Below are 25,093 nucleotides of genomic sequence, written 5' to 3'. Positions count from 1 at the left end.
TTCATCCTGAAATGTGCCCTAATTCATATAGATCAGCGTAGATCAGTATCAGATTTGTGCAGAGATCGATAACTTGAGAGAGAGGTATCTATATAATAAGGTCAGTGTATGAGCATCTGTTTTGTTTGAATAAAAAAAAGTCTTGTTTTCTCCCTCTCTCGCTGCTTTTTTAAAACAAAACCAGAACAACTGGTATACCTGAAAGTGGTGTTATTTGGCAAGGACAGAAAAACTGGCTTTTTAAATCTGAAAATCTGCTTTTGCTCCCCCACACCAGCCCATGTGCTACATTTTAATGCTTTGCTCACCTATTTTACCTAACATTCCATTCTGAAAATGGGCTTAGTCTTATTTAATAACCAAATATCTAGATTTCTAGACTTTGCACATTTGCATCCAAAATACATCAAATAAATACATTTGCATGAAATTGACATTATTATTTATAATGCGATTTTGAGAGCAGTCATTCTTATGTATCTGTGGTTCACAAAGTTTCCAGAACATGAACACATATAAAAGATAAAAAGACCACCTTGTTAATATTTTGTCTTTTCCTTAGCTAATCCATGCTGGTAAAGGGGAAGCCATTAGAATCAGATCAATTCTACGGTCTTTAATTCCACTGGAAGATTTGGTGGGAGTAATCAGTATTCCTTTCCATATGCCAACCATCGCTAAAGGTAAGATGATTACTCTCCTTTTTTTTTTTTTTTTTTTAATTTAACAACATATTAATACTCATACTTCTCTCAATATTTAAAAATGTTATAGAAATTAAAACATTTATTACGTGAATTAGAAGAGAAATCGTGTATTTTAAACACGTCAAAAAATTTTCTGCATGCTATAGGCAATAATTCTGTGTACACTTAAATTGCTGATGTAAATCCCATTCATTTAAATTGAATCATGAAAATCTATTTCAACTTTAAAAAGAAATTTGAAAATGCCTACTTCCTATTTTTCTAAAATATTTTTTAAAATTATGCCTCTTTGCTTGACACCATAATCCTTAGCTTTTGCTGTTCTAACCCTATCGATTGTTTCTAGCAGATCTTACTAAGACACCAGAGTTGTTCTTCAGCAACTATGGTGAAATTATAGGTGTGACATGCATATGCAAATTTATCTTCGTGTTTTCTGCCAATATAGAATTGATTTCAATAGTGGGAGCTATGTGAGCATCAATATAAAAGGGAAAGGAATTACATCTGCTTTTCTGGGTATCTGGAGAGAGAACATTATAATTGCAACATGGATTGTCTAGGGACTTACAGCACAAGAATGCCCCATAGGTGACAGTAGAAGAGATAAAGAGATCAATCACTCTATTACACCGTTATTTATTTATATACCAAATAATGATAGATCTGTAGGTGATATCTCAGTAGCATAGAATACAGCTTATAGATACAGAATTGTTTATTTGGTTTTGAAAATGAAAGTATAAAAATTTGAAAATATTTCAATGAATTCCTTTCAGATATTTCAGAAATTTTCAGATACAGATGGCTTTTTAGCACAATCTTAATTCATTGTCATACATTACAGATGTGCTCACCACTGCTGCATTCCTGGGGTGTTTGATGTAGGATTGTTGTATGTTTTACTTTGTGTCTGCTTTTTCTAAGAACTAGGTAGTTCTGTAGATGAATTAGTATGTTTTGGATGTTTACATTAGGATATCAGCTGATAAGAATACCTTAATACACAAAGCATGAACAGAAAAGCACGTATGGATTTTGAGGTCTATCTGGGTAGAATTTGCCTTATGTTTTCTTTTTCAGTTAACTACGAATATGTTGCCTTTGTGTAACAAAACCATGGGGAAGATGCTTAGATATTAAGAGAGACTCAAAACCTCTGACATGTAGTAGCATGAATGCCTAGTCTGCTGGTGAAGGATGATCCTTGTCATTGAAGTCTTATTTCTTCCTTTTAGATGGTACTGTGGTGGAACCTGACATGTCTGCGGGGTTTTGCCCAGATCACAAGGCAGCCATGGTTTTGTTCCTTGACAGGGTCTATGGAATTGAGGACCAGGATTTTCTTCTACACCTTCTTGAAGTTGGCTTTCTGCCAGATCTTCGTGCTGCTGCTTCTTTAGATACGGTAAGGGTTTAAGTCTGTTGTTATTTCGGTTCCATTATCTTACTGAACACAGCAGTATTTTTCATCCTTCAAAAAAACACTTTTTTATTTCTTCGTGTTGTCTTCTGCATTTCTCAAATGCTGGATGAGCTGCCTGTTGCTGCTGACCTTTGAGACTACTTGAAGAGCAGTGAAGAAGCATTCTCCAGAATGACACTTACTTTATAAAGGGCTCCCATTGATACCTATAGCATAAGAGATGCAATGGCTTTCCCCAGGAGATTTTCTGAGCTTGTACTCAGAAGCACGTGGAATCAAAGTCAAATAAGCTGCCAATGAAGCATGTAATTGAGAGCATCTTTTCAGAGATATACAGAAAAGTGTTCATGCATTCGTTAGGGACACCTACATTGTTATTTAGGAAATCACTAAATTTTTGTTTTAGTTTCTCCTCAAAATTGCTGCCTTTTTTTTTTTTTTTGAGTCTTATTTCCATCTAATTTTTCTCTACTGGCTTGGTCCAGAAAGATCAGATTTAGAGAGCTTATATGAGGGCTAAAACAAGGACGTTGATTTCCCTATTTGACCTTTTATGTCAACATTTTTCTGATAATAATTGTATTGTTAATTAACAAAGAGCAGGTGAGGATTTTTTTTCCCTCATTTGGAACTTGGGCTTGATCATAACATGGAAACATACTGAGTTTTGTAAATGCAGATTTCACTGGTATTACCTGATTCTGGAGTGTTCTGTTAAGCAACTATGACATTCTTTAATACAGTCTTGAAAACTGTTTTGTTTTTGAATGGCTACCTTTAGTGTTTGTGGTTTTGTTCATTAAAAAACAAACAAACAAACAAAAAAACCCCAAACTCAAAAAAACCCAAAAGCCATCTGTGAGACTTCAGAAGCAGAAAAGGAAGTTAGGCATCCTGCTTTTCCAGTAGGTATCAAATCCTCATTTGTGCGTGTTGGAAATTTCCCTCTTTAGAACTACTACAAAAGAAAAAGAAACAAGTTCTTTTCATTTGTAACAACATTGATGAGACAAATCTAATTTCTGTTCCATTTAATTCATAGGCTGCTTTAAGTGCTACGGATATGGCTTTGGCCCTGAATCGATACCTTTGCACGGCAGTCTTGCCTCTGTTGACCAGATGTGCTCCTCTTTTTGCTGGCACAGAGCACCATGCTTCTCTCATCGATTCCTTGTTACATACTGTGTACAGACTCTCAAAGGGATGCTCTCTTACCAAAGCTCAGCGAGATTCTATTGAAGAGTGTTTGCTGTCTATCTGTGGGTAAGAAAATACTCTTAGCTATACAGGAATGCTAATTGATAAAGCAACCTATGATATTTATAACACAGGAATGCAGAACTATGTCACCAGTAACATAATTAAGATTATTTTTTTTCTGTCAGATGATTCTGATATTTTTAAATACACTGTATTCAGTTTGCAACTTTGTTAATCACTTGTGTGCACTCCTCCCTTATTTTGCTATTACCAAGTTTTTAAAATTAAAGTCTTGGTGATTAACTAAGTGCCATTTAAATGCTTTTAGCTGTACAGATTGGCAATACGGTTGATAATCAGTGGATTATATAGTTCTATGGAGATGTTTGTTTATGTTGTGTTACATTTGAAATCCTAATCAATGACTAGTATTGTTATACGTCATTTTTGATACCCGTGGCACAAATTTTGTCTGGGTATCTGCAGTCTCAAAACCAGTTGATTATTATCCAATTTTGTTATAAGCTTGCAGGCTCAATTATCAGAAGTTGACTAGGGACATATGAATTCACTTTCCTAATTAAAGTTAGCAACATTTAGGCTTTCAAATAACCATATTTTTTTTTTAATATTTCACCATAAATTTATTTTGCATAATGTGTAAATGTGTTCAGAAATGACAGACGTTTATATTCTAGTACTGTAAAAAAGTACTGTATAACACTTCTTTATAAAATGTATCACATTGATCTCTTTATATATATCTATATAGATATAGATATATCTATATATATCCTTTATAAGAACCAATAAAATGGGACAGTGTTTGCTATTTATCTGGAAAGGTTTAATGTTCCTGCCATTCTAACATACACGCTACACCTGTTTCTTCTGTCCTTCTAGTTGGAGACGTTGCTGCGTGTCTCATTTAGTACATCTAAAGACTTAGTGCCCTTAAGTCTTTGTTATAGTTAGGATATTTTTAAAAGCCATTGAGGTATATTTCAAGAAATTAATGTTATAGCCTTTTCTCATGGGCATGGTGATCATAATACACAATATCAAAATTCAGTATTTTTCTTCATGATTTTTCTCTGGCTATAGATCGGATATTTTCTCTGATTCTTTAAAGCGTTTGATTCGCAGCTTGTTTGGAAGGTTTTCTTTGGTATGCAGTTGTTTGCTTTCTTTTGAACACATTTTTTTAGTGCCACAAGCAAAAGCCAATTGCTTTCTGAATTTGAAGAATTTAAATGGCATAGAACTGACAGGTTCCTTTAATGTATTTATTAATTATTTACATGGAACGATGCTGGTACACCTTTTTGAAATGGTTTGTCTGCTTTTAGGCAGTTGCGGCCTTCCATGATGCAGCATTTGCTAAGAAGATTAGTATTTGATGTTCCTCTATTAAATGAACATGCAAAGATGCCTCTCAAGGTAGATTTTTATATTCAACAGCATTCCTTGTAACAGAAAGTATTTGCATGGAGAATATTTTTTTTTTTTCTTTTTGGTAAGCCTATATGGTAACAGAATAGAAAAAATCCCTGGGGGCGGGGGCCAGAATCCAGCGCGCAAAGAAAGATAGGAATTGATACTCTATTTGCACCTTTACTTCTGCCCTCTGTGTTGGTTTCCCCTGCTCTTGGAAAACGGACTCTTTCTGTGGTTTGCACTTGGAAGTCTAAGTAGTACATGTTTTTTAATAATCTTTCATTTTGTTTTCACCCCCCAAAGATTTCTCCATATCTTTTGATTTGATTCCTAATGCACAAGAAAAATGTGGGGTTTTTTTTCCTTTCTGAGATGACATTCCTTAAATTATCCTCAGATTTCGTTGGCAATTCTAAGGAACGTATCATTTCCCACCTTACCTAGTGCTATTTTTCAGTAGTCCTTTTTAATGCTTTCCCACTACAACTTTGAACAAGCTATTTAATCTTATTTCATAATTCTTTATGCTTTAAAAGCAACATATCAGGATTAATTGCATTTTACACCTGATTTCTGTGCCAGAGTACCCCTCAGAATTATGCAGGCTTCAACTAGCCAGATTACAGTCTCTGACTTCAGATGAGGAATTTAAATCACTAGTCTCAAAGCCAGGCCCTGCTGCATCGTCTTCCCCTGCCAAAGACTTCATAATTTGGTTGTGTCCCCCAGGAAGCGCTCAGTCAAACTAAAGGTGCCGGAGCAGCCATTCTTCAGTGCCTATGTGTGAGAAAAGCAGTTGCTAATTTAGCATAAGGCCCTGAAGGGGACCTTTCTAATGCATTATGACATTTTGTGTGCTGGAAAAACCAAACAGTAACTTGCCGATCCCTGTGTGGCTATGGTTCTTCAGGTTTTTTGGTGGGGAAAGAACCACCCCAGCTCCCTGAGATCTGTTCATCTAGGACAGCAGGGCTTTTGATCCTGAGGGTCATGACTGCAGTGGTTTTCCCATATTGCTGAACTGAATAGGAAGATCAGTTAGATGCAAACTGATCGTTAGATCCAAAAGGATCTGATTAGATCTAATTAGATCTAATTAGATCCTTTTGGCAAGTCAGGATTCGGGAGAGTATAGATATGAAGAGAACCATGGTGTTAGTATGGGAAAATGATTTTTTTCCACCGACATCTAAACAAGTAATAGGAACTTCTGAGGAAAGTGAACTCTTTATCTGAAGATAGAACTAGAATTTTTCAAAGGTTTAACTGACAGTAAACTGATTTTCAGTGATTTAACAAGGGACTCCTACATGTATCTACTAATGTGTTTCTGATTTGAAAATACTGTGCATATTCTTTATGGGCTTATGCTAGTAAACAGGTTATAGTAGTCTAAAGAGACAGCTAAAAGTTAATCATGCATCTGAAAATGTAATTTTGAATGGGAAGAGAGGAGGAAATCATGAAGGCTAAATCAGAATCGAGTGCTATCTAGTGTGAATACTTTTGCTGGTTTCTACAATTAAAAATTACCTTAGTTTAGGCAGCATATGAATTCAAATCTGTGATGCTTTTCCTGTATAATTTTGTATGAACTTTCTGCAATAGGGCTGTCTTGTTTTTATTTCCTCTTAAATCATATTCAGTGCTTCGTGAAGGACTTCTCTAAGAGTAAACCTGCCTTTACTCTCGGCTAGATTTAAAAATATATACATGTCTGTTAGCACTCACATGTTGTCCAAAAGCAAACCTGAAGTCTTTCCATTGTTTAATAAAATTCATTTTGAAAAAAAGATTTTCAAATATATCTTAGACTCTTAGCGTCCGTGTTTCTGAGACCCCTGTGTTTCTACAGGAATGATAAAACTTCTGTCTTTTTACATTACATATACAGTAAGTTCTTCTCTCCCATTTTTCTTTAATCATCTGAAAATTTAAATAGTAAATAGATAATAATAGCTTATTTAAATCTGAAGATATACAAATGCATTATACAGAATTATTTTTTTTCTGATCCATGAAAAGTAACACAGTATTGAGGTTGTATTTTTGGTTCTCAAAATCCTTACTTCTACACATCCAGACTTTTTTTTTTTATGCTTGTCTTTATTTCTGCATGTTTATGTTATGGATATCTGCATTTTTCCATCTTGACATTTGTTCTGATTAGAAAAAAGGGAATTCTGTCAGCTCTTTACTGACTGTGACTTGTAATACTTTGCCAATGTGCTTTGCAAAGTAATGTTGAAACAATTCTTTTTTTTTTCTCTAAGGAACTGTTAAAATAAACTCTGAATTAAAATTCCAGCTAAATTTCTTAGAAAGATCATTCTCATTCTGTGCCTCAGGAAAATCTGCCCCTGAGTACGACTAGGTTTTCATACTTTGCTATTGTCAGAAATTTGTTGTCGGGATTGCCTTTACTGACAGATGTACAACTAATTTTTCCTCTTGTCTGTGACTCAGGGACATAGAGGACACATTAAGCAAAAAATTTGTGATTTTTCAGTTTGGCAAATATCCAGTTGCAGGTCCTTGCAACATTTCAGTCCCTGATAATCTGGAACCTTGTAACCACTTAAGAAGAAAGTATTCCTGAAATGTGTATTTAATGAAAGAGAGTGAGAGAGAATAAAGGTCCTCAGCCAATTGTAATAGAGGGCAGGAGGGTGGACTGATAGCAGGTTTTACAACTTGCAGAAGAGATGAGTTATGCTGGGACTTATTGTTGAATACCTCTCAAACATGTAAATAATAATCGGGAACTAGGTGAAATCATGGTTCTACTGTCTTACCCACCAAGCAGCAGTGTTTGGAATAGTGGAACACAGGTGGGAGGTGAATTGTTGTCTTCAGCTGAGCTGTCAGAGTTCTTGTGGTGTTGGGGAAAATTATCCTCTGTCACAAGCTTTTTGCATATGTCACTAATGTTAAAAGAAAGAACTGCTCGTTCTGTGTGTATGTCCACCAATTATTTAAAGAATAGGTACACAACATGGCTTCTTGAGAAAAGTTAGAAATTTTTCTGGCAGTGTCTGCGTAATGGTCGAGTGCCAGAATGGAAGAACATCAACAGTTATATTTTATTTGCTTTCAAAATATGTTCTGTTCTAGTTGCTGACAAATCATTATGAAAGGTGCTGGAAGTATTATTGTTTGCCAGGTGGATGGGGTAACTTTGGTGCTGCCTCAGAAGAAGAACTTCATTTATCCAGAAAGTTGTTCTGGGGTATTTTTGATGCTTTGTCTCAAAAGGTAATTCATTTTAATATCCATCTGCTACTGTAAAAGCCTCACTGTGTAACCTTTTTTCTTTAATCTGTCATTTTTAACCAGCTTTTATCAGCACTGTATTGCCCACTTTAAAGGGAAAAATATAGGCTTTAGTAAGTTTAAATCTTCCTCTTATAATTTCTGCTCTAACGTAGGTATACCATTGTGGCTGCTCATTAAAAAAAATTATATAGCTAATGAAGTAATCTTGAGGTGTATCGGCACAAGTCAACTACACTTCAGAACCCTAAAACCAAATTCAAGCATCTGCAGGTGACTGAAAGCTGCACTTTTCTACCTCACACATTATTCTTCCTTAAACCAAAACCTTTGCTTAGTAATTGTAGTTTCATCACCCTTGACTCAATTCTATGTTAGAAAAAAGTTTAATAATACACCTTGGAATGTATTTATTCTTGATTCTGTGAGTATTATTAGCCAACCTGCTTAAAATTTCATGAGTTCCATTTCAAATCTAGATATTCAGAAATGCTATGCATATTCCTGTGCTATGTTCTCTTCCCAGACATTTCAAAAATGCCTGGTGTTGCTCCCAGTGAAGTCAATACTTTAACCATTTACTTCAGCATGAGCAATTGATCCTAGCTTTATCTAAAGTGTATAATATGCTTTGGACAGTCAGTTTCCTTTTTTTTTCTGAACTTGAATTGAAAAATTCAATTTCACACTGAGTAAGAAAGCCATTCTCTGGCTGCCTGGTTTCACGTATAGCTGTATCAGTTTCAGCAGTGATGTTGATAGCTTCTGTTCATGACTCACTTTCTATCCCCTGTGTGTTCTGCAGAAGTATGAACAAGAACTGTTCAAATTGGCTTTGCCTTGTTTGAGTGCGGTTGCAGGGGCCTTACCTCCAGACTATATGGAATCGAATTATGTCAATATGATGGAAAAACAGTCTTCAATGGATTCAGATGGGAACTTTAATCCTCAACCTGTTGATACATCAAAGTAAGGAATTATTTTGTTGCAGCTATTTATTAATCATGAATGTGTAAAACAGGGGTGGAGTCTGATGTTGGGTATGGTGTGAATTTACAGCTTCTATTCTCTTCTGGAACGCTTATCTTCTAGGTAAAATGGAGACCTTAACTTTGTATTATTGGTTTTCATTTATGTATTTATTTTAAATCATATAAAGCAATAAATATCCAGTTACATAACTAATTTCTTGGTCAATGTAGAACATTTTTATTACATTTTCAGCCTGAAGATGAACTGTCCAGTTACTTTTGTATGTCTGCTGCAAACAAACCAGTGTGTTTTCAGGAGCAGAAAAAGTAGACTAGTCTACATCATCTCTGTCATTATTAACACGTGCCAAGACACTAATTCCGGTGCCTGTGAATGACAGTGTACCTGCAGAAAATTATGATGATGCTGCTTTCATATAATCTCTTTTTACTATGAATAATGGGGAATTGGGCAGAAATATCTTTATTTTCTCTAGGCAGCCAGACTCTCACTACGCTCTCTCAAAACACATATCTGAACGGGACTTTTGTGCCCTGAGTTTTGACTACAGCCAGCGCACGATTCTCCTTTGTGTAGAATAGTCTTACAGCAGTATGGTTATGCGCTATATCTTGAGAAATGCCATTTGTAGGACATTTGCTTCAATTGTCTTTGTGAGCTTTCTGTCTGTATTAACATTCAGAACACAGAATATCGTCAATAGATTGATACCTTTGTTACAGCATGCTTGTATATGTATGCACATCGAAATATGGTAATAAAAGCCATAATCTAGACTGGAATATAGAAATCACATCAGTGACCATTAAAATTAATTTCTCTAAGATGTATTTAAGATATATGAAGATTTAACAAAATTTAGCAAGGATATTTATTATACTATCCTTTAACTAATCGAAGATGAGTTTATCTGGTGTCATTTCAGAAGAAAATTGTAGATAGCAAGAATATATTTTAAAAGCTCAGAAAATGTTACTTAATATTGCCTAAATCATCAGTCATCTCATTGCTGTAGGAGTCTACAGTTTTGTGATGATTCAAGACAAAGAAAGCCCTACTTTTTTCAGTGTCACTTCCAACATATCCAATATTCTTTTAACATGCAAATCCTGCATCACCTTGCTTACTAGTCCTAGACCGATTTATACGAAGCTATAGATAATGTGACTGTATTGTGCTTGTCGGTTTATTGCACTTCTGAAATGATTCAAAGTATTATTAGTAGAGTTCCCCTCAAAATACACGCTTCCAAACAGTACGAAAAATTATAAGCATGCTGGATGAATATTTTCTGGCCTTTGTGTGTGGTTAGGCTCTTGCAAACTGTTACTCTGATGTAATTTTGTCTTACATTTTTGCTTTTTCCCACTCCATGACTGAAGATTGAAAACAAGACTCTTCTGCTTTGCAGTAGATGGCACTGTAACACTTTTGCTGCCACAATTCTTTGTTTTAGGAGGGAAGATTTTGCTATTTCATAAGCGATTGAGAAGCAATTGTTCCCTTTCATTTGTAGGAATGCAGATGCAGAAAAATACTGGTATTTCATAAATTATTTTTGGAAGAGGGTTCTGTCTCTGATGCTTGTTTGACAGTTAAGGATAGCTGCTTTTCCTTTACTGCTTAAAAACATTAACTTTTGCACTATCTTGTACACCTGTTGAAGGGCTAGTGTATTTATTTGTGGGTTTTTTTTCTATTTTTAATAAGGATTTTAATATTTTCATATTCACCGGGGTGCTGAAAAATAAAGCATTGAGCATATAACTTTTGAGTTGTCATAAATTATAGTGCTTCAAGCTTATAATAAAATTTATGATGTGTTTCAAAAAGGACTGTTAGCACGCTTAGTTTATAATGGACATGCGCTATAAATTGCCACAGTGTTTCTGAATTGATGGGTCACAGTTATATCTTTGATCTTAAGAAAATGAATGTTAGTAATAGAAATGTGTGACAAGAAGCATGAGTGCTCGGTATCATTGATTTTTCCCTGCACATGTGTGTCGAAAAAGTAAATTTCCTACGACGACTGTGGTTCTCATTCAGTGCTCATTAAGTAACTCAGATTTATTTTTTTTTTTTTTTCTCTTTATTTAACTGGGGCTTGGAGTAAACTGTATGTGAGGAAACAGAGCACAGTAAGATGCTTTGAATAGATATACACACTACTAATTATTTATTTGAAAGTTTTCTTCAAAACAAAAGCATTCACGTTTTAGCATGTGTGGTATAATGGCTATTTTCCTCTTCACTTTCAGCATTACAATCCCTGAAAAGCTAGAATATTTCATTAACAAATACGCAGAACACTCTCATGACAAATGGTCAATGGAAAAGGTAAAATCTATATTCCTGTTAAAGCAAGATCAGATTTTTTATTTGAATCCATTTCATCTTCAAAATATTTTACTCTGAATATTATTTTTCATAACGCTTCAAGTTGGTATATAGGTAAGGTATAAACCTATATTTTCTTGAAATGCGTTTTGGGGGAAAGTTCTGTAAGTGCCCATGAGTATTTCAAAATAGCGTTTCATCATTTCTTTATTTTTATCATTGTCTTTTGAGTAAATATGCTTACTAATTCTTTAAGAGTTTCATTGACTTCAAATTTCAATTTTTTAACTAAATATCGTATTTAGGGTTTTTATTCCTTTGTGCGGTTTCTGTGTCCAGAATTAAAAATGGTTCGTCAACTGCAGCATAATATTTTGCTCTATGTAAATGTTTAAAAGAAAAATGTATTAAATGTTAGCTTTGTGTATTCATTAATTTTCAAAAAGATGGCATGCTACATAGTTAATTGCATTCTGTGTAGATAATATAAATGTTCGTTGAGAAATTGTTGAGAAAATAGTAGAAGGGAAATGTTAAGAGAACAACTCTGCAGAGGCTTTGTTCAGTTCCTTGTACCAGTAAAAATAGGATTTTTCATAATTTTTTGCTTTTCCCCATTTTTTTCCATCTTATTACTGTTTTCAGTTTGCCAATGGATGGACATATGGTGAAACATATTCTGAATCTGCAAAAGTGCAACCATTAATGAAGCAATATAAGTTACTATCTGAAAAGGTAAGGAATTTGTTCGTTCTTGATCCAGAGTGATTGAAAGATTGCTTCATTCACTCTGAAAATATCACCTTGGGCTTACAACCCTTTTTAAAAATTTATTTAAAGTTTAAATCAGCTAATATATGACTGTTGCCTTCCTCAAAATCTCAAAAAGAGACAGAAGGGTTTTATTGTACAATAAACGGGCCACTCAACCTATTTTCTCCTATGGCTGAATTTACATGGCATAATTTATGGTGAAACTGAAGTGTCATATTGCCAGTATATTTTTACACTAAGGTAATACAGGAATGCTTGCTTGCTTAGTGAAGACTTAGGTTTAGGCTTTGTCTGGTCTCCATCAGAGGAGACCACAAAGATGATTAGAAGGCTGGAGAGCTTGTTAAGTGAAGCAAGGCTGAAGGAACTGTCTATGTTCAGCTTAAAGAAGAGAAAACTGATGGGGATATAATTTCGGTTTCCCAGTACCTAAATGCTAATTATAGAGAAGATGGATGCATTCTCTTCACAGGGATGCACAGTGGCAGAACAAGATCCAATGGGTTTAAGTTCCTTCAGCAGAAATGCTTTCTGGAAATCCTTCTTATCTTGACAACTTAAACATTGGAATAGGCTGTCCAGAGAAGTGGTGAAATCACCAGCAGCGCAAATATTAAAGGCATGACATGGCAGGCCCTAGATAACCTCATCTTGATAACCGTTGATAGCCCCATTAGGTTAGCTTATCTGACCTCAACAGAAGGTTGAGCCAGATGACGTCCAGAGGTCCTTCTAACATAGACTTTTTTTATGATTCTATGATCATGGTTTTTTGTTTCATTTAGCAGGCAAAACACTGCATTACTCTTGATAATTACTGATCCACCTTTGAGCTCATATCTGAGCATGTCATTAACACGGTTATCCCTGTGATCATCATCTTCCTGCAGGGCCAGAATTCTTCTGCCCAATTCTGAAATGATAAATAATTTTTTTAATATCTTATATGATTTATTTGCTTCTTTGCAGTATCCCTGGGCCATAAGGGCTGATTTTAGTACATTTCTTTGCATCTCAGTATAACCAGGCAAAAGCGCAATAGTTATTTTTTGCTCTGTACAGCTACATAATAAACGAGGCAATTATTACATGTGCATTCTTCTAGGAGAAAGAAATTTATCGATGGCCAATCAAAGAATCACTGAAAACTATGCTGGCATGGGGATGGCGAATTGAAAGAACACGGGAGGGAGATTCCATGGCACTGTATAATCGGACGCGTCGCATATCTCAAACCAGTCAAGTGAGCCATTTTATTAAAAACTTATTTTAAAAACAGGCATGCAAAATCTACTCTCCAATCTTTGATTTTATAAGTAATGAAATAAACCTGTAGCATAAAAATATGTGAAAGCATTTTTCACAAGCAATTGTACAACTCTGATAATGGGTTTGGATTTCTATTCGCTGAAGCTGGAACTTTCTTTCTCTGTTCTAAAGTAATATGTTAATAAACATTTTCAAAACACCTGAACAAAACTGAAATAGAAATGTATTTGTTCACTTGGTTTAAAATTAACTGCATTATTTAGGGGAATTATTTACATCAGTAGGTGATTATGCATTAGTAGTGAGTATTAATATGATTTTAGTCTACTATCTTTTGAAATTTGGTGGCTATGGATGCCTTTAAGCGTGTAGAGTAATAGATAAGGGTAGATATATAAATTATTTTTATTTATATAAATAAATATATATTTCCTTTTTTTAAGGAAAATTAATACAAACATCAATGTTAATGCAGCATAAATTTTACATCTGTAGCCAAAATTCTGAAAATGTTAAAGATAGGTTTTTTTCCTTTAGAATAGTCTTCTTAAATCAAAATGTTGTAAGGATAAAATGGAGAAATACTGACACTATATTCTCTTAGAGCTCCATACACTATGCAATTAAACTGAGGGGGGGAGAAAATCTCTGTTTCTCCCATTCACACAGACACGCGTGGAGCCAAACCGATGGGGGAAATAAAATGGAGGAGAAAAATCTTTCCCTCTTTTCTCCACTCTGCTCTGTTTGAGGAAGTTTGAGGAAGAGGAGGCTGAGGGGAGACCTCATCACTCTCTACAACTACTTGAAAGGACATTGTAGAGAGGTTGGTGCTGGTCTCTTCTCACAGGTAATCAGCAATAGAACAAGAGGGAATGGGTTCAAGCTGCAAGAGGGTAGGTTTCGGCTGGACATTAGGAAAAAAATATGCATATGAAAATAATATCAGTCATAGGAACAATCTTTCTAAAGGAAGACATACCTGTGGGGGACATCTGTTACAGCAGAATCCATAGTGGAAAGCCCAGCAATGCCCCTTTTGTAGCCACATTTCTTGCATCAGTGGCTTGCCATCCAGAGAATCTCCGTCATTGTTTATCCTTCTTCAAACGTTTGTGTCAATGTAACAAGCAAACCTGTGACAAATTTAGGCAGTAGAGAGAAAGAATGACAAAATGATGATATTTTCTGAGTGGGGAGGAGGGACAGAAGGAAAAAGCTATGTATTTAGTAGATTGTATTCCTGTATGTAGAAGTAGAGTTGAAAAGCCAAATTCAAAGTTTGATTTTTGCCTGAATATCCCTTAAACTAGATTGTCTGAGACTTCACCTGCTGAGAAAAAAAAATTCCAGAAAACGCAGAGGTTTATTCATAACCTTATTAAAGCATTACCCACAATGAGCTCAAATCTTAAATGAGTTCAAGTGAAACTTGCATTTGAATGAGGGGGATTTGTGTCTGATGGCTGTCTGTCTTTGGGAACAAAGTATGGAGACCTTTCCTTAAATCTTGCTTAAGTTTACCGTCCTTGAGGTGTTTGCAGTTGGGCTACATGGGTTCTTTTTGCTCTCTAGAGATATACAACTGACTTTTTCCTTAAGTTCTTTCATTACTTTCAGGATCTTGTTAATGTTAACTTATTCATATCAAATGCTTGTATAACTCCACTGTTTTGCACACTTGTTATTCAGATCTCTGTAGATACAGCCCATGGTTACACTCCTCGAGCAATTGACATGAGCAACGTCACGCTCTCCAGAGACTTACATGTAAGTCAGAAGTACTTAATCTGCCTACCCTTTTTTACATTTTCTTTTCTTTTCTGCTAGTTTAATTTAAACAAATTTGGTGCCTTATGTTACTTTCTTTGATATGCCTGGATTTTGGTTTGACTTTTTTTTTTTTGGTTCTTTTTCATCATTGCTCTTTGATCCTCTGTTTCTTTGAAAAACGTGGTTCATGTTCAAAAGCTTCAAAGTTTATTTTAGTCCTGGATTGATTTTCCCAGCTCTCTTTGTGAACATCCGTCATTTTGAAGAGAATCCTGTTTAGAAGAACTTGCAGCATCAGCTTGTTTCTGTTTATCATTCATTTCTCCACCATCTTCCCAAAACATTTTGTCATTGCTCTTTTTTTTCTAAACTGAAGAAATAAGAATCAGGAGCCATTGTTACAACAAATATTATGAGAAAACAGAGCGAAGAAGTTGGGGCTAATATTTTACCTCATCTTTCAGTAGATTGCTGTTATTTGGAACAATATTTTTAGTTGATAGTTCTTTCAAACCAGCTTCAAAATCTGTTATTTAAAAGCTAGGCAAATTTAATTGAAATGCAGTTTTAGGTATTAATTGCCCTGATACTGTAATTCAGGAAATATCCAAACATGTTAAGTACTAATGAGATCTGAGTTTCTAAAATTGAACTATATGTAATTTTTAACTTTTTTTTTGAATGTTTAATATCTTTAAAGTTCAGGTTTAGATTTTTTTTTTAAGAGTTCAAAGTTAGATTCTTCAACTTTGTTTTAAAATGCAGTCCTCTGGCTTGCTGCCCTTACCAGAACCTTCAGGGGGTTCTTACTGGCATTGTTTTGAGAATCAAGTCCCCGTCTGACACCTCAGTGCTCTTTCCAAACTATAGTCCTCTTTGTGGTTCCTCCTTTTTCGAATTAGCAGTTTTCTCTTCAGCACCAGGTTCCTAATTCGTATACATAAGCCCATCCTTCCCAAATTCTGTATCATAATTTTTCAATAAAAACTCACTTTCAGTGAACCATTACGGTGTAATTGTATTGAAACTCCCAGAGAACAAAACTTGTTATTTAATATCAACCAGAAAATTGTCCTTCTTGGGGGTTAAGCATTGCAACATGTATCACTAAGCTCTCTATTTTCCTAAGGCCATGGCTGAGATGATGGCGGAAAACTACCATAACATATGGGCAAAGAAAAAGAAAATGGAACTTGAAGCAAAAGGTAATGTTAACTACAGGTATTTACAGTATTTTAAGTTCTCTATGATTAGCTTAGGTCATATATTTGAGAAAACAGATTGGGAAAAGAAAAAAGGAACAGCAAATTTAAATTGACGAAGAAACAATGAAGTAGCTATTCTTAATTAAATATTTTGTGATTTTTAGTGCCTGGAAGTTTTTATAGTACTGAATAGAACAGTTCCTGTTGATGTGGTTTGCCAATTCAAATGTATCAAAGGAAGAGAAGTCAAAGCTTGTAAATAAATTTAAGCTACATTAATTCATTTTTCTTCTAGAATTAATCTTCCAGGCTCTTACCCAGTGGGCTCTGACTTAAGTTGAATTACTTCTTTTATTACAGGTAGATCTAAAAGGATTTTTACTAAGAACTGCATGTATCACATATTGAATTGACAAGTGGGTAAACGTAGAACAGATTCTTGATTCCACCTAAAAATTGCACGTGCTCCATGATCTCTGCTTACCTGACGAATTTTGTCGTGTATTGTGTAACTTACTGGTTTCCCTCTGTGTTAAAATAATGTCTTTATTTATGTTAAAGCTATTTTTTTTTTCTGCAGATAACATTATATTTGCACGTGGAGGAAACAATATTTGCATAAACAGCAAGTTCTCATTTGAAAATGACTGAAGCTAGGGTTTTGCCTTTTCTAAAAGTGTCAAGTCTAATTGTTTGCACCAAACTTGGCCGTTTTTTTTTTTTTTTTAATTGTATGCTTGCTTTTTTTATTAGTTGTAAGCTTCCAGCAAAGGTACAGTAGTTAAGTTTTTATGAAGAAGTTTCAACTGGAAGTGCCTTTGATAAATCACTATGAATTTCCATGCCTTAAATTATATTTCCCCTTAACACAGCTTTTATTTTAATTTTTATACACTTTATTGAAAAAACTTTCTTCAGGGTAAGTAGCCACAGGATGGGCTAAGTCCGGGAAATCGTAGGCAACATGAAGACGAGGTATTTAAATGGATGAACTGTATTTGGCAGATTTTTGTCACTGAGAACACTTTATAGTATTTGTAGTGTTGTGCAAAGGAGCATAGTACTGAGAAGGCTGGAGGCAGCTATAGTGAATGAAGGAGAAGCTTCTGATAGAGAGTTTCTTTGTGTGAAACGTCAATGTATTTGTCATTGACAAATGTGTGTTAGCCACCTGAAAATTGCAAGTGTCATTCCCCTCCACTGAACACTTCACGTGTATTAATTGTAACTGGATGATCTATTACAGTCTTAATGACTTTCATAGATAGGGCATGTACACTTACATGCATGCAATTTTGCATGTCTGTCTTCAGCTGGAATAAGGTGGAATTAGATCACATTTGCGATAATAGAATAAAACCCAGTCATGCCAATGTTAGAGGCTGTACTTCCTAAAAAAACTCAAACCAAACAAAAAAACCCACCGTCACACTTGCCCACTAGGTTGCCATTTTGGGTGTAGTTAAATGGATTCAAACAGGACTAATGGAAAATTTTAGAATACGTGGTTTACAAACTCACTTAAGGATATGTCTCCAATATTTTCTAGAGATAATTTGTTCCTTTTTTTAAAATATTACTAGAGACTTGCTGAAGTATTTTTTCTGAGATAAGTCTGATCGTTACCCTTGCACTTTCCTGGGGTTTTGTAGCAATTATCATAGGAATTTATTGTGTTCTGCCTATGTGGTGGTAATTTTAGAAGGTGAAATCCTAAGAACGTGTCTTTTTATGCAGATATTTATATTACTAATAGTAACTTTATTTTCCTGCCAAATGAACTATCTGCCTTCAGAGACGTATCAGGACATCAGCTATTTATAAGCTATACAAACGCATTTTTTTTTTGTTTACCTCTCTGTTTTTGCAGCATTCTTTAGATCAGATTAGACAGTTGTCTGAACCACATTTGAATAAATGTACTCTAATTTTCTGTCTTTAATTTATTACTATAAAGTAGAACTGTATCATTTTCATATACTTTTAGATATGTATGTATCTTGCTAAACTCTGAACTCTTTTTGCTGTCATCAGAATGTTTAAAAGCAGGACTCTGTGTATGGTTATATATTTGTTTTTATCTTGCTTTTCTTATGAAATGATGTGTTATTTGCTGAAATATTTTCAGTTTCGTTACATTAAGTTGCAATTATAATACTTGTTCATAACAGTTAAGCATTTTTTTTCTTCAAGAGTTTTTGCAGTAGGTTCAACATATTTACCTGGTACTTGCAACGACCGATTATGTTAGAACTGTTAGCAGCCATGTCTAAAGTTTCTATCTGGATATTTTTTAGGTTTGTGTAAAGTAACAGAAAAGTGCATTGTTCTTATTTCAGAGTAGATTTTACTGTAACATGCTATGTATTTTTATTACAGTGCTTTTACTGTCCCAGTAGGATGCATCACGTCAACAGATAACTCTTTTAACTGCTTTTTAATTCTTTTGATGTTCCATAGTAGGAGGCGGCAACCATCCTCTTCTTGTTCCTTATGATACACTCACAGCCAAAGAAAAAGCCAAGGACAGAGAAAAAGCACAGGATATTCTGAAATTTCTACAGATTAACGGATATGTTGTCTCCAGGTAATTCTCTGTTCAGTATTAGTGCCACAGAAGGTTTCTAATACTCCTTGCCAATAGCCCTTTTTCTTTTTTTTTGTGTGTGTGTGTACAAGACAAGAAAAGTCTATGGTCATTTTTAGGTTTCAGTACTCGGGAGTAAGGATGAGCTCCTTCATATAGAACATTGTAAGGAAGAAATGGATTATGGGATTATTAGCAGGGTTTTTGGAAGGCACAAGCAGAGTTCTCCAGGATCTCTGCATGTCTTCTGTCTCTCCTCTCAACATTGCAGCATGCCTTTTCTTTCTGGTGTGTTTCCATACATACAACTGTTAGTGAAATTGTTAATTTTCTACAAGTGATAGAATTATTAAGTCTTAATTTCAGGTCGGGTGCAGGCATCTCTCAATAAGAATTTCTAGGCAATTGCTTTGATAAGACAGTTTTAATTCTAGAATCTACTACTCATTCCTTTCAACTGAGTTAATTTGTAGTGTTATTAAAATATTTTAAAAGTTAAAAGTGATTTTTTAAAAAGCTTTTTTTAAAAAATCCACCATGTAAATGTAATAATAGTGGATAAATGTAGTAAACAAGACAACGTTCATAATTCAGTATGTATACATGCTATTCTCTGCAGAATAACAGCATAATTCCTTTTGGTTTTAATATGGCATATTCACCTACTAAATGCAGCGTGAATAAAATTTTAATTACGTTTGGAGGCTTGTCGGCTTTATCATCGTGGCTTAGGAAATGTGAGTCACTAGTAAAGGCTGAAAGCGTATCTGAGATTTGCATGACTTGAGCATTAGTAAGTGAATGAAACAGTCACAGAGATGGATTTAAGTAATCATTGTGAATTAATTAGCCTAGCCCATCTACTTAAAATCTGCCTACTTCCTTTCTTTTATATCACATATGAAATTCAGCCTCTTTATAGAGTCCCACAGGTAATCTAATAATTTTAGGTAAAATTTTTCAGGGTAGCTGGCACAATTCAATTTACTTTCCTTCATTGGAGTAGGATGTACAAAGAAGGATGTCAGTCAGCAAAGGTTTCTTTTCTCATCCCTTGTCAAAATGACAAAAGACTCCTCTGCTGTATTCAAGGTTACCCATTCCTTTTTGACTAATCCTTTTTATTTCTGTCTAACTTAAACACAAGTTAAACGTGGCTTTTGGTTTTCGGGAGGAGTGGAAGGATAAGATAACTGTTATCTTGGGCACACCCATCATCTAGTAAATAGTTCCTGACACAGCTACACCCTCCTGTGCTAGTGAAATGGTCTTTCTATCAAGTTGAACTCAATGTACCTGCTGCTCCTGTGACCACTGTGCTGTCTAAACAAACAAACATTTGGTTCATATATTCCTTTGGTTTGCTTACCACTTGACTTTCTGCCACATATGCCTTGCACGCATTTCTTTACAGTCTTTTATTTGACAGTGACCATTCTAGTCTTGTGCACCCTCATGCACATTGGGTTTAGGGAAAGATACAAGCACTTGCCCCCTGCCAAGCACATGGCACTCAAGAACATGGCCTGTGACTCATGGTCCCACTCCAGCTGCTGTTACTGAGCCCCTCACTCATCTTACTGACACTTCCCTCCCTCCCCGCCACCGCCATTAGCTGTTTTTCCGGACACACAGCATTCCCACCTCAGTGGCTGCCAGCTGTGACTCCCACTTGCTCCAGTTGCAGACACCTGCGTAAGGCAGGGATGTCTTATGTCCCCCACTGTCTGACTCTTAATTGCTAGCACCAAATCCAGTCAAGCCAGTCCCCTGCAGTAGCTGGCACTCTGGGCTCAAAGCCTGTAGGATGGACCCATAGAGACGTTCCCAAAAGCTGTGGCCTCTCCAACTACTGATGCTGAGACCCTTGTTCACCCCTGTTGCTGGCATCACAGGCCTGGGGGCACCTACACCCCAAGTCTGACTCTAGTTGCTGGCCCCGTGTTCGCTCATGCTGGTCTTGCCAGTAGTTGGCACTTCTTGCAGCACACACATACACATGGGATAGTGAGTGAGATTACAGAGAGATAGCTAAGAAAGGATTTAATAAGAGGACAGGACAGACTTTAGGGATGAAGTGCAGGGCTCAGTCAGACAACTGTATTGACAGGCCTTGGTTTACATGTGGCTGGCCCCTTTTATACCCCTTTTTGTCTTTTCTCCCCTTTGCTCTTCTTCAGTCCTCCTTCCCTGCACGTTCCATCATTAGTGTAGTTCCACTGACCTGTCTCGAATCTTCCAAATCCTCATATTCTTCAAGTCCCCTCCTCTTAGGAGTTACAAAATCCAGGTGGCCCTCTCGCAAGCTGTGCCCGAAGTTTCTTAATGTCCCATTAATTACTAACTGGAGACTTACGGTCTCCAGCATTGTCTCCTTTATCCAGATTCACACTTATTGAAAGAAGATACACTTTTCGTATCAAACTAGTAACTTACTGATAGAACATATTGAAAAGGGTAAAATGCAATTCCATCACTTTCTTTAGGTTTTCCCCAGATTTTTCACAAAGGCTGCATAGCTATTCAAAGTTCTTCCATTACAAACAGGCTTTTGGGGATAGTCATGATGAGGGAGACTAGATTTACTTCTGGTTTGATTGTTTAAATCAAAGTATTTTGGTAGTTTCAAAACTCCCTCACCCAAGAATCAGTCCCTGGAGGGAAATATAAGACAATAATACCTTACAAGTAAGGGAAAGAAATTATAATGATGCTGTATTAATCTGATTGACTAGTCTCATTTTACTGTAAGCTTCTACTTGGAAAATCTGAGTTGTAGCTTAACAAATTGCTCAAAACCTAAATAAGCATAAACGTACTGTTTACTTCAGACACAGAACAATTCTTATGTTAACAAGCAGTTAATCATTACTAGAGAAAATGGCGTCAGACTACATGGAGTGGGAAGACTACTTTGAATCCTGCATGTGTGAAAATTGACTTGCTTCTTTTTGCAGAGGACTTAAGGACCTGGAATTAGACACCCCTTCCATTGAGAAACGCTTTGCCTACAGTTTCCTTCAGCAACTTATAAGATATGTGGATGAAGCCCATCAGTACATTCTGGAGTTTGGTACAGTACTCCTTGTGCATTTTCTTAAGAATTACTGACTAAGATGTTTGATATTATCAAAACAACTAGAAAGCTTCAAAAAAAAAAAAAAAAAAAAGAGACATTCTTGGACTAGGAGTTTTCCCTTTAGTTTCTTATAGTTGGCGAAGATGATGAATTTTGGAAAGTTACGTAGTTCACATATTCATTCCAGTATCCCATATTTATTCATCAGATGAAAAGCATCCAGCCAAAATTTATAATGACTTTAATTCTTTGAAAAAAAAAGCTAGCTGCGCCCTTGCATTTATGCACAAATTCATAATCTCGCACATGTGCACATTAATATTTACTATTCACATGAAATCCCTTTTTCACAGAGCAAATTAAATCAGTCAATTGTACCATTATGAAATTTTCTCTGGAGGAGGAAGTCGAGTAGAGAAACCTCTTTAACAAACTCCTACAATGGGAATGTTCTTTCACAAATACCAGCATGTTTCATCAACAGTGCTATGAAGGAAGGATATAGCTGGATCTGCCTTTGTTAAAGATTAAAAAAATAAGTTTGGTGACCCAAGTCAGCTTCTTACATGAGCAGTAAAAGCCAAAAACCTAGCCAGATACAGCTTCTGTGTGACCATGGGAGTTTCAATGTCACATAACTTATATCTTGCCTCACGTCTAGGCATAGATGCTGTAATCGACAGTATTAATGGCAGGAACAACAGGGAGATTGAATAAATCAATGCTCATCCAAAAGCCTATCTAGTTTTAAAGTGAAAATTATCAAATTTATGAATTATTAAATGCCATGGTTACTTAAGTAGCAAAAGTCTGTCCTTGGTAACTCGTTGGGTTACTTCTGCTGCTAATACCTGATTATCATGGCTTCGTTCTACTTAATTATATAGATTTGGCATAACTACAAGAATTATAATGAATAAATACCAAAACACTGGTGGAAAAAATACTGTTTATATTAATATTGGTTAGTAAAAAGAAGGTAATAAATAAAGGATAAATAGTCTGGGAGCTGTACCTGATTATGTCTGTAAAGAGTATTTGATTTTTATGATAATGGGGGAACTGAAGCAATTTTAATTTCAGTTCGGTAGTTCTAACCATTATTTTTGTTCTTTAGACAAAGTCCACAAATAGGTAGTAAAAATTCCGTAATTCTGTTCCTCCTGTGAAGAACTGGAGAAAGGTGTTGCATTGATACCTGAGTTTAGGCTTCTGAATAACTACAAAAATACAAATATAGGGCCAGATTTTCATCTCACAAAAAAGTGTATATCTCTTTGGACTATCAGATGTCTAGACTTTTATGAAGATTTGTACAGTTTTTCTTTACACATTTTATTTGCTGTAACTTTTCATGAGGGAATCATAAAATGACACTTTAATTAGTGTGTATACTGTTTGTGGTATCTTCAGTCTACATCTAAAGATGACCAGTTTTTGTTTATAGTGTAGACTTTGCAGAGTAGACTGTAATTAAGGAAATATGACAGGGAGCTTAATTTTCTTTTCTCTGCAGATGGTGGCAGCAGAGGCAAAGGAGAGCATTTCCCATATGAACAAGAAATCAAGTTTTTTGCCAAAGTACAGTATATCTTTGCTTATTCTTTATCAACATAGTAAGTAGTTGAAGTGAGAAAGCATTTGTTAGTGAATGTGATTATTGTTAGTTGCACTTCTCTGTGTAAAGTTCATTATTTTATTAATTAAAAACGTAATAAAAATAGCTTGAAAATACTTTAGTATGAAGTATAGATGAAAAAATTACAGGACTATATTCTTATTATTTCCTTCCTTCATGATACGCAACTACTCATAGTATGTTATTCATAACTTCCCTATAGTTTCTGTTTAGTGGCTTAGTCTAATTCTGAAGATTTTTCTCTTACAATCCTCAGGCAGATAAATGTGAGCAATAGTTACTGGAATTAACATAGCTATGTATCTGTTAGTGTCACCTTCCTTATTTCTTTCCTCGTTTTAAAACCATGCTGGTGTTTCCATCACGGAGTCACAGAATGGCTGAGGTTGGAAGGGCCTTCTGGAGGTCATCTAGTCCAACTTCACTGCTCAAACAGTGTCACCTAGAGTAGGTTGCCCAAGACCATGTCCAGCAGGCTTTTGAATATCTCCAAGGGTGGAGACTCCGCAATCTCTCTGGGAAACCTGTGCCAGCTCTCAGCCTCTGGTCCTGTCATGGGGCACAACTGAAAAGAGCCTGGCTCCATCTTCTGTACACCCTCCCTTCAGATATTTATACACATTGATGACATCCTCCTTGAGCTTTTTCTTCTCTAGGCTGAAGAGTCCCAGCTCCCTTAGCCTCTCCTCATTTGAAAGATCCTCAAGTTCCTCAATCATCTTTGTGGCCCTTCACTGGACACTCTCTCCAGTATGTCCATGTTTCCCTTGCACTGAGGAGCCCAGAACCAGACACAGCACTTCAGATGCGGCCTCACCAATGCTGAGTAGAGAGGAAGACTCACCTCCCTGGACCTGCTGACAGTACTCTGTCTAATGCAAACCGGGATGCTGTTGACACCTTTGCAGTGAAGGTGCATAGTTGGCTCATGGTCAGTTTGCTGTCCACTGAGGCTCCCTGGTCCTTCTCTGCAAAGCGCTTTCCAGATGGTTAACCCTCAGTGTATACCGGTACCTGGGGTTATTGCTCCCCAGGTGCAGGACTTTGCACTTCTTGCTGAAAGTCATTAAATTCCTGTCAGCCCAATTCTCCTTTTGGTCTCAAGAAGGTTTTGCGTGGTATAAATTAAGGAAATCTGCTTCTGCCTTTTGCCTGTAAAAGCTTGTATGGTGTCTACATATTCAAAGTGCTTTTTGAATTCATTCTTGAATAAGCAGAGGCAGCTGTTTGCAGCACTTTCAAATCCTAATATCCTTGAATTAAATTGTAATATCAATACCTTACAGTACTTCCATGCGGTACTATTTGCCAAGTCCATTGCCTCAGAAGCTAGCATTCCACCTTCTTTTGAACCACGCTCCTAAAAGGAAGCAATTTCAGATTTTCTTATT

General features: G+C 35.8%; 1 protein-coding gene across 7 annotated transcripts in view; it reads left to right on the top strand.

Annotated features, from left to right (window-relative positions):
* The window catches only part of RYR2 (ryanodine receptor 2), a 424,514-nt gene that overhangs the window by 296,197 nt on the left and 103,224 nt on the right, over positions 1-25,093 (top strand). For 4 of the 7 annotated variants that reach the window (XM_063328959.1, XM_063328957.1, XM_063328956.1 and 1 more), the window contains exons 48-61: positions 563-683; positions 1,946-2,115; positions 3,176-3,396; positions 4,683-4,773; positions 7,885-8,025; positions 8,849-9,012; positions 11,298-11,376; positions 12,022-12,111; positions 13,256-13,393; positions 15,112-15,189; positions 16,322-16,397; positions 18,858-18,984; positions 21,942-22,057; positions 23,580-23,644. In XM_063328959.1, coding sequence (XP_063185029.1) covers positions 563-683; positions 1,946-2,115; positions 3,176-3,396; positions 4,683-4,773; positions 7,885-8,025; positions 8,849-9,012; positions 11,298-11,376; positions 12,022-12,111; positions 13,256-13,393; positions 15,112-15,189; positions 16,322-16,397; positions 18,858-18,984; positions 21,942-22,057; positions 23,580-23,644 — 1,677 coding nt within the window. The remainder of the gene's footprint in view (positions 1-562; positions 684-1,945; positions 2,116-3,175; positions 3,397-4,682; positions 4,774-7,884; positions 8,026-8,848; positions 9,013-11,297; positions 11,377-12,021; positions 12,112-13,255; positions 13,394-15,111; positions 15,190-16,321; positions 16,398-18,857; positions 18,985-21,941; positions 22,058-23,579; positions 23,645-25,093) is intronic. The other 3 variants (XM_063328961.1, XM_063328960.1, XM_063328958.1) reach the window with 1 other exon arrangement.

Source organism: Chroicocephalus ridibundus, chromosome 3 (assembly GCF_963924245.1).
Source record: "Chroicocephalus ridibundus chromosome 3, bChrRid1.1, whole genome shotgun sequence".
NCBI lineage: Eukaryota > Metazoa > Chordata > Aves > Charadriiformes > Laridae > Chroicocephalus > Chroicocephalus ridibundus.
The sequence above is the reverse complement of the archived record's forward strand: the minus strand, read 5'-3'. Positions and strand labels throughout refer to the sequence as shown.